Source organism: Phyllostomus hastatus, unplaced genomic scaffold, assembly GCF_019186645.2.
Source record: "Phyllostomus hastatus isolate PE091 unplaced genomic scaffold, TTU_PhHast_1.1 phas_scaffold_387, whole genome shotgun sequence".
Lineage (NCBI taxonomy): Eukaryota > Metazoa > Chordata > Mammalia > Chiroptera > Phyllostomidae > Phyllostomus > Phyllostomus hastatus.
Window position 1 is genome coordinate 2,081,935 of NW_025334027.1, and position 10,366 is coordinate 2,092,300.

General features: G+C 51.1%; 1 protein-coding gene across 2 annotated transcripts in view; it reads right to left on the reverse strand.

Annotated features, from left to right (window-relative positions):
* DGCR2 (DiGeorge syndrome critical region gene 2) overlaps positions 1-9,743 on the reverse strand; it is a 65,055-nt gene extending 55,312 nt beyond the window's left edge. For both annotated transcript variants that reach the window (XM_045819761.1, XM_045819760.1), the window contains exon 1: positions 9,403-9,743. In XM_045819761.1, coding sequence (XP_045675717.1) covers positions 9,403-9,481 — 79 coding nt within the window. In that variant the 5' untranslated portion in view covers positions 9,482-9,743. The remainder of the gene's footprint in view (positions 1-9,402) is intronic.
* Between the last annotated feature and the right edge of the window lie 623 nt (positions 9,744-10,366).

The following is a 10,366-nucleotide window of genomic DNA, read 5'->3' on the forward strand; positions in this document are numbered from 1 at the left end:
GGAAGCCAGTTTTATCACTGTAGAAAAGGAGAGATACAGATACGAAAAGGGGAACACTAGTAAGACCCTGTGGTGCTGGGTCGGAACTAAAACAGTATGAAGCTACAGCAGAAGATGCGCACACACGCAAGCGCACAGAGACGGTGCGTGCGCAGACCCGGCTGTACTTAAAGCTCTGGCGGGAGCCACATCCGAACAGCCATAAACACGTCTAGCACCAAAACCTTAGTTCCTAAATACCACCTCCCACTGAAAGGAACCAGTGCCCCATGGAAAGGTGCCTGGGACGGGACAGACACAAGATGAGCTTGGTGATAAGGAATGTTTAGAATAGATGGGGACATGTCAGAAGGACACAGAAGCCAGTCTGAAGGGGGTTCCACTTCCAAATCAGTTATAACACAATCATCAAAATGAATAATAACAGACTATATAACAGATTGAACAAAAAGAAAAATCCATGAATCCATAATGACCCTAAAAATAAAAAGAGAAAGCTCTTTTTTATAGTAGACTATGACACTAAAAGAATGGTAAGAGAAAAATCACCATTTAACAATCATCACAGTGGTAACTGATTCAGGCAAAAATCATGAACAGATGCATAGAACCACTGGGCGAGGCTATCTATCTTCCTATTGGGTACCTGCCAATCCCAAAGGGGGAGAGGCATCTTTCCAGTACAAAAATACAGCCGAAGCCACCTTACCATGACCAAGGTTAGTATGGCCACTCCTGGGACAAAATGACAGGCTGTGTCTCGAAGTGCATGTATGAAGGAGGATTCAATGCCTGCCAAAAATGCACCAACTCAATCTGATCACCCAGAATGAGGAATACTCTATAAAATGGCCTGTTCTCTTTAAAATGTCCATGGTATGAAAGACAAAAAAAGCTAGAGAGCTGTTCCAGATGTTAAAAGGTTAAATGCACATGACAATTAAATACAACACATGATCCCAGATCAGATCCTGGACTGAGGAAAACACGCACTGTAAACGAGCAGCTGGCAACGTGAGGACGTGGCTGAGAGCACTGCATCGACGCTTAACTTCCTAAGTGTGGCAACTGTGCCGTTTGTAAGAACGGCCTTGCCGTTAGGAAATACACACCGAGAGCCTGTGCGAATGTGCGATGAGGCCAATGTTAACTGGTGAACTTCGGTGAACTGTACACAGCTGGAGTTCACACTATTCTTGCAACTTTTCTGTAGGTATGAGATGTTTCCAAAGTAAAAAGTGTTTTTTTTTTAAAGGATGAAATATCCCATTTTACTCTGAAAGGAGATGTTTTGAAATCTTAAAATTATTTTTGGAATTAAGGCCTCCTCATACCCCGCACCCCCCCCCCAAAAAAAAAGAAAAAATGCAGACCAGGAGATCTTTAGGATTTGGTTTCATTTTTGCCTTCAAGGCAAAATTAATTTTGTTCATGTCTAAGTTCCCCAAAATGTCCACTCTAATTCTAAATTATCCTTGGTGAAATTAAATCATATAGGTAAATAAGCACAAACATCTGAGTTATAATACAAAGACATGTAAAAACCAGGAGTCCAAACTAGTTACTACAGATCTAGTTTTCAAATGAGACAAACCCACGAGCGTCGGAGAAGCCTGAGGAGTACTGCCTGTGCACTTCATGAGTTGGGTCCCCCCACCTACACCATCTCTCACTGCAAATCTCACTCAACTGCAGCCTCTGGTTAATGAAAAGTTTGGTATGAGGTCGCTAAGGCAACTTACAAAGATCCTCAAAACACTGTCAAATAAAAACATCAAACAACTGTATAAAACATATTAATTCCATGTACATAAAATACTCTGATGAACACTGTCCCGACTGTCCTGAGCTTTCACTGTGGCTCACCATGACACTCTGCACACGCACCCTTCACACCAACAGGGTGGAGGGAAATCTGATCTCCCCCTCCCAGGGGTGGCCAGCAAACCATTAAGGGCTGCAGCAAAAGCCTGGGCCCCAAGCGAGCCTTGGCCCTTTCAGGTACTTCTAGTCCTCTTGTGCTGTCCCCTAAGACAAAGCTTTGTACAGATTCCAATCAACTGGTGGTCCCTAGAGGTGGCCAGCAACACTCAAAAGAACTCTGCATCAGGAGACCTGATGTCAACCTAAGTGCACAGGGGTCCTGGAAGCTCATGTCTCCTGACTGGCCCTCCAGGATGCCCTCTGCAGTAGTTCCTGCCCCATGCCCAATGCCCTGGGCAGCCCCAAGCAATGCTCTCCACAGTGATGAACTCCTAGGGCAGGGGTGTCAAACTCATTTTCACCGGGGGCCACATCAGCCTTGTGGCTGCCTTCAAAGGGCTGAATATAATTTTAGGACTGTATAAACGTAACTACTGCTTAATTATGGGGCAAGGAGCTCTACATTTGGTCCTTTGAAGGCAACTGTGAGGCTGATGTGACCCCTGCTGACAATGAGTTTGACATCCCTGTCCTAAGGAAAGTCCCCCAAGGAACAAGGCTTCTGAGACAAGGTGGGAGTGCAGGGTAGGCCTGGACGCTGTCTTGGTCCAGCACACCCGGCGGGGCTCTGCTCTCAGCTCTGTCCTGTCTAACACAGAGCCATCCACAGCTGAGGCCAGACAGACAAGAAGCTCATCAAACTGATGGCTGCCTGCCAGGGATCCAGAAGTCAGCCCACAGAGAGGGACCAGAAGAGCGCAGGGGCACTAAGGACAATGACCAATCCAGGCTCACTTAAGTGACAGCCATACCAGGCAAGAAGAGGGAGAGGAGGCCAAGAGGAGAGTGCGTGCAGTCCCCCACACCACCACCTCTTAAGCAAGGCTTGTACTGGGCAATGGCCTGTGAAAGGGCAGGTCACTTCCTCATGCAGGAGGCAGTCTGCTCTTGAAGCCTCAGTGCCAGGAAAGTCCATCAGAGAGGCAACTAGGCCCTGGGGCTCCAAACTGCAGGAGCCCCCAGCCCCTCCAAACCCCAGGCTAGGTGTCTGGTGAACTTCAGTGAGGATCCACATTTGTGAAAAGCCCTCACCTGCCCTCACCTCTCAGCTCAGCCCATATTTGCAGAAGTAAGCTCCCCGCAGTGTGAGGCCCAGGCCAGCTGGCTCCTGTAGCACCCCCCCCCCCCCCCACCCCACGAATGCTCCATAGGCATTCTTGCAGTCGACCACAAGGCCCTCGTCCTCACCCCCACCCCAGGGGCAGCTGCAAGGCCTGCTGGCTAAGGGAGCTATTGCTCTTTATGTCAAAATATAAATAGCCATTTGTGCATTTACTCAATGACTGATTTCTGAGTGCCCACTCTGTGCCAGACCAGGCCCAGGGGGCAGAGCATGAACGTGACAAAGAGCAAAACATATCACTATGAACAATTCTCACCCTGTCCAAAGTGCTGCGGCTGTTTGGTGGCTCTCCACAAGCTAATACCCCCACCCCCACCCAGACCATCAAAAATGGCTCGACTCATTCTGCACTACGTATCAGACACCGCTGAAGGCCGCTGTGCTCTGCTGTTGGGGTGGGGAGTGGGAGGGGGGACGATGACACATGAACCGGACCTTCTCCTGATAAATATGCCCTTGTGTGTGCTCGAGGAGTCGTGCTTACAGTTTAAGGGGGTGTCCCTACGTGCCCCGATATCCATTCATGGATAACATTTACAGTTGGCCTTCATGAAGCATTTGCTTTATATCAGACACTTCTCTGAACTTCATACCTACCCATTTTAATTCTCACAACATTTCTATGAAGTCATCTCCACGTTACAGATAAGGAAACTGAGGTACAGAGAAGTCACAGAGTGGGTAGCAGAGCAAGACTTGACACCAAGCAGTGCGGCTCTCGGGTCCATGTTTTCAAACCCCAGTATTGGAGTTCCCTTGACCTCAGCGCAACCACTCGCTACATTCAGACAGCTCATGTAAAGTAACCCCAGACCTGGGCTTTCCTTCCTCCCAGGTTGATGGCTAAAAGCCCCAGGACACTCTGGATCCCCAGCCAGCTGTACTCTGACCACTGCCAACATGCCATTGACCCTCCCTTGGACTTGCCCCGCCCAGACTGTGGCCCATCTTGGAGCAGCAGGACTGTCTTTTGCCAAACCTCCTACGTCTATCAGTAAATCACACAGAAACAAAAATATCAGTGTTACATAAAAACCACATCATGATCCCGTCCTTCCCTCTGGCAAACTGTTGCCCAAAAAATAGGCTCTTGGGATTACTGACCTGCTCTGCAGGAAGGAGAAGGGACTTGGTCACCAGCAGCAACCAAAACACAAAAGCACATGTGACAAGGGAACAATCTAGCAGCACACCAAGGGAAAGACATGTAATCAGTGTCTTGCTATCTACTAGGTCCTAAATGTTGCCACTGACACATTCCTCTTAGAGTCAAGAATCTACTAGGTGTTTCCCTACGTCAAAGAGAGGGAAGGGATAGAGGTAAGACATCACGTGTGCAGGAGGGCCCACGACTAGGTCACCTCCCATGATGAGTGCATTCATTAAGTGCTGCAGAACTGCCAGGAGGGGCAGGGAGAAGATAGTGCCAAGGGGCTAGGCCTGGAAAGCAGAGCAAGGCTGCAGGCAAGAGCGATCTAGACCAAAGGAACACCAAAGACGCAGCCTAAGAGGAGCCAGAAGGTACAGACGCATTTGCCAAAGTGCGCAACAACAGCACACTCTTCATTCCTGAGACGAGAACCACCAACCAAAACACTAACCCTGACTAGTGGCCACCTGGGCCAACTGGAGCTTTAACCACAGCACATCCTGTGCTCTCAACCCCAACTGTGGTTGACACGATGCCTAGCACACAGCAGGTGATGGCCTGTTATAGGGGGAATGCAGGGGGAGCATCATTGTACATCTCTCAGGGGCATTAAATACCAGGAGCCTCCTCCCGCTCTCTGAAGTGGTCAAAGTGTTCGGAGGGAAAGGGCCATGACATACACAACTCACTGCCAAATGGTTCAGAAAGCAATCACGTGCATGCACACATTTCTAGGCATGAGTACACACACGAGGAGTAAGACAAATAAAATAAAATGCTAACAATAGTACATCTAGAACAGGACACTCAAGTGTTCTTTGCACTAATTGTATTTTTGAAAATTTTCTGTAAGTTTGAGATTATTTCCCCTCCAAAATGTTTGTTGTTTTTTTAAGACAATAATTAACTAGTGAGGTTGGAAAGTGTAACACTACTTTCCAACTAAAAAGAATGAAATTGTAAAGCCCAAAGCCCAGTCTGCTAGCCAGGCAAGGTCTACAGTGTTACAGGGCGGCAGGCTGCAGAGAAAAGAGCTCCAAACTCAGAAAGCGCCTGGCTAGCCTAGGTGCAGGCTCAACTTTCCAGGTACTTCCAGCTTCGGCCACTTCTGTTTATAAAATATCCACACTCTTGCCCTGGCTGGTGTAGCTCAGTGGGTTGAGCGTGGGCCTACAAGCCAAAAGGCTGCCAGTTCAATTCCCAGTCAGGGCACATGCCTGGGTTGCAGATGAGGCCCCCAGTGGGGGGCGTATAAGAGGCAACTGCACACTGATGTTTCTCTCCCTCTTTCTCTCTAAAAATAAATAAATAAAATCTTAAAAAAAAAACAAACCCCACACTCTTCCTATTCATTAACCAGTGTGCTGCTCCAGAGGAAAGGTACTGTGGCCACTTCTCAGCTCACTGACGACTTACCAGTTCCAGCAGGTCCAGCAGGCCCCTCAGGGTCCCTAATGGCCAAGGGGAAAGAACCCTGAAATAGGAGCCGGTTCACCTGAGTTTGAATCCCAGCTGGGTTGCTCACCAGCTATGTGACCTCATAGAAGTCACTTGCCTCTCCCAGTAGGGAGAGGCTCTCTTTATCCCAAGGAACACCGCTCCAGTCCTGCTACCTCACCAGGAGGCCTGCCCAAGCGCAAGTCTTTTATTGGGCTGGGGACCTCAGTGGAGAACATGATAAGTCAGAAAAGGTGAATGTTTTCTCAGCTACATATGGTGGGGGCAGCCTGGAGGGAGCTGTCCCCCACCATATGATTTTCTTTCGTAACTGATGATAGAAAAACAGTTGTAGAGTGAGCAATTGATTCTGCATTCTGTGTATAAAGGGTCAGTGACACGGTATCACAGTCAGTGGCCCCTAACTGCCCCTCTATTTGTCGTCCTTCGGCAGAGACCCTCAACCTTCCTTTCTCTTCACATCCCCCGTAGACATGAAAATGCACATCTTCGTTGGTCATTATGCTCAATTAACCACAAAAGGAATTTTGGGGGAGGGTTGGTTCTCTCTCAGACCAGATTATTCAGATGGAAAAAGCTTCAGCATCCCTCCCTGGTGAATCTTGGGGTGCGTCGGGAGAACAGAAGCCATGTGGGGCTCCACAGCAGGGCGTACGGACGGCAGGACATTACACAAGCCCCTAGAAAGGTACCTGATGGGGTCAGGCCAGACTTCTAGGACTGAGTCTCACCTCAGTCCTTAGCTTAATGAGCTCTCCGCATTCCAATTTCCTCGTTTGTAAACGGGGCTACTAACAGTATCTACCTCACAGGGACCATGTGAGTTCACTTAATCAACACATGTGTTGGTAATACAACAGTGCCTGGCATGTAACACACTCTCAAGCAGTATCAGACATGCATTTAAAAGAAACTGTGGCAAAAGGTCAAGTTCAGCACTCTCATGTTGTCCATTGTCCCCATTCTGTGAAAGGCCTCATGCCTTGGCCTGCATCAGAGAGCTCCAGCCAAAGGTGGCTTAGTCCCTGTCCTCAAGGGTTTCACCTGGCTGAAAACAGAGGGCACCCTCCACACCCGCCTGCCTACCTGCCTGCCTCCCTCCCTCCTTCCTGGGAAACAGGTTCTGTCTGGTGCCCTCCTCACACTCAAGTATGCGTCTAAGACAGGACTGCAACAGAAAGAATGCAGGCAAAGACCAAAGAAGCACCCACTTGAGAACGGCAGCCAATGGACCCCTGCCTGGAAGGACACAGAACACACAGCACACAAGAACGTCTGGCCTGGAGTGAGACATGACCTCACCGCCCAAACAAAGTCAGGAAGCCAGTAGGAATCCCCCAATTTCGCAGAGCAAGATACCACTGGGGGCCACTAAGAGGTTCTGGAGAGTCCCGGAATGAAAAGGGTAACTTTGCGGCCTCTGCCAGAGCGGCCTCCCTGCCCCAACTCAGACCTAAGCTTGATGTCTTCTGTGAAGCCCTCCCTTGCTTCACAGATACAAATGGTCATCACCTCTGCCACCAGACTAATTTATACCTCATCTCTCCTTCCACGTCCAAAGGGCACTCCCAGAGGGAGGGGCTTATTTTCTCTGTTTGGGTATCCCTAGTGATGGGCAGGCATTGAACACTGAGATACTTGTTGAATGGCTGCTGGCCAGTTGGCAGGATATGTAGACAGACAGAAAAGGAGTTGGGAACATTCATCACCTCTATCAACAAGGCAGGAGATGCTGGACCTGGAACCAGAGGCACCCCAAGGAAGATAGGCATGTGTGATTCATGGCTTCACCCCTCAGAGTCTAGAGACCTGATATGCAAAACTGGGACCCAGGAGCCAGAATAGGATGATGTCTCACCTTTCTACAGGTGTAGACATGTTTTCTAAAGGACCTAATCACAACAACCCACAATCCATTGGCTCTGCTCCCCAAGAGCCTATACAGTACCCTCCTGGACAGATGGTCCTTTTCCTTGCTTCCATTCCTGCCAAGGCTGCTGTCCCAGGACTAGTCACCCTGCTGCCCAGAGAACATCAAAAGCAGTGAGCAACCAGCTCTACTCAGGGAATCCAGGGAAGTATCACTGAAGAGACTCCGGGTTGAGTGTGGGCCCAGGGCCCTGACCACCAGGCAGACCTTGGGGAGTACAGAGGTTCAGCGAGTCTGGGGTAGGAGCCTGGCTAGGGCACAGTGGAGGGCTGCACACGGCCGTGCTCCCAACCTGCCTTCACCCACTGAGGCCTGGCAGTGCTCACAGAAGATGGACCTGAGCACTTACACCTTCATGGATCCCTTCCCGCATTAATAAAAGAAAAAAATTGTTAAGAATCATACTTAAGCAGCCTAGCTTAGTTGGTAAGAGCATCATCCGGATAAATCAAGATTGCCACTTTGATCCCTGGTCAGGGCACACACAAGAATCAACCAATGAATGTATAAATAAGTGGAATGACAAAAATTGCTCGCTCTCTCTAAAAAAACCCAATGAAAAAAAGCCCTACTTTTCCATCACATTGTTATAAAAATGAATACCTACATGTGCACATTTTTTAACCTACAAGGTTTTTCATTTTTCTGCTCATTTTAAAAGAAATCAGCCCTGGCTGATTTCTCAATCAGTGGATTGAGCATGGGCTGCAAACCAAAAGGTCTCCAGTCCCATTCTCTGTCAGGGCACATGCCTGGGTTGAGGGCCAGGTCCCCAGTGGGGGCCACATGAGAGGAAACCACACACTGATGTCTCTCTCTCTCCCTTCTCCCCTCTCTAAAAAAATATTTTAAAAAATGTACATATATAAAAAAGAAATCACATTGTTACAGGCTCCTAAAAGCACTGTGGGACCCAGCATGTGTCTCCTGTCCCTGTTAGACAAACCGGCCCTGCATTTGGGGATTTGATTTTCTTGCTGTAGTTCAGAGGAGAAGGGGTACATCAGAAATAGGTAGAGAAAAATTGTCTAGGACCTTCTAGCTGCCATGATTCTGACCCCTCACCACAGGCTTTTTTATAGAAGCACAAGTCCAAGGAGAGTTCCAAAGGCATTTAATCATTAAATACAAGGAGCAGTCCTAAGTACCTGGCACTGTCCAGGCTTCTACTACTGTGACACACCTGCGGGGCAACGCGATAGCCTCTGTCCCAGGACAGGCCCGCTCGCGATGCCCGGTAACCTCCTAAGGGCAAGTCTCTGAGCAGAGTAGTTTTCGAGTGTAATACCCCACAGAGTGACAATAAGCAACCGCTTTCTAGCAGAGGGGTTTCCAGGGATTGACGCTGGCACCAACTCACTGCTGGGCGGGAGCAAGGGAAACCAGGTGCCTCCACGAAATGCTCTCCCGAGCCCCAGCACTCGAACCTAACCCCAGCCGCTGGACAAGCAACGAGGGCGCGTCCACAGCGCAGCTCCCAGGCGAGAGAACTCCATCACTCTCGCTTCCGTCAACCTCAAAGCATGTAGTGCTCCACGGACGTGCACCCACAGGCAACACCCCTCGAGAACAAAGTTCCATGGTGCACGAGGCGCTCGAGCCCAGGTAAACTCATGGTTTCCCGGCCGTGCGGGTCCAGCGCGGGCGATGCCGCCGCCTCTGAGGACGCGGCCCAGCCAGGTGGAAGGAGGTCCCGGGCTACCCCAGCCCCGCACGCCCCGCCCCCGACCGCCCGCCCCGCCCCCCAGCACCGCGCACCTGGTCGCAGCGGCTCGGTGACGGTGAGCACGAGCAGGAAGAGCAGCAGGAAGGCACCGCTGTCTGCCTTGGGCACCATTTATCCTCCGTTCATCGTCCCCGGGGCGGCCGCGTGACCCCGCGGGGAGGCCAGACCGGGCCTGGCTGAGGGTCGGGGGACCGGGCCGGGACGGGACCTGAGACAGGGCCGGATACGAAGAGGCGGCGAGAGAGGGCTCCGACTGGGCCGTGGCTGCACTGGGCCGCGGACTGGTGTGCACTCTCGGCCGCAGTCTCGGGTTCCGACTCCTGCTCCGCGCAAGATGGCGGCCGTCCTGCTCTGCTTCACGACGCTCCGCCTCCCGCCCTCTATACTGGCGCCGGCCAATGAGCGCCGAGGCAGGGCGGGGCCTGCGCGTTCCCAGTTTGTGCGGACCATTGGCGGAGCTGGGGCGGAGCCTGAGCGGTAGGGCCCGAAAGGGGCGAGGCCTAAGATAGGGACAGTGAGGGGCGGGTCCGACGGGGGCGGGACTTAACGAGTGAAGTGTACCATTGGCTAAACAAAGAGGTGGGGCTCGGAGTTAATACCTGTGCTGTAGGGACCCCAAAGGGCCTAGGATCCCAGGGCGCAGGGCAAGGGCGGCGGGGGAAGGGCAGTGGGACGCTCCAGAAGACGGACACGGAAAGGGGCAGGGCCCAGTGAGGCCGAAAGGTGTGGAGAGGAGGGGCCGAGGGTGGCCCAGGGGGCAGAGCGTGAAAGAAGACTGACGGGACACAAAGGGTCTTCACACCTTGCACACTTGCAGGCCGAGATCCGGTCGGCGGCCCAAGAGTGCGCCTTAATGTGGTCTTTAGGAAACTCTCCAAAGGGGTGAGGAAAACTGGAAGGCCTCGGACTATCTTCGAGGAAGTGGGGAAAGGAGGATCAGTACTCTGAGGTACACGCAGGTGTGACTTCACCAGCATACACAACTGAAAATGTTTC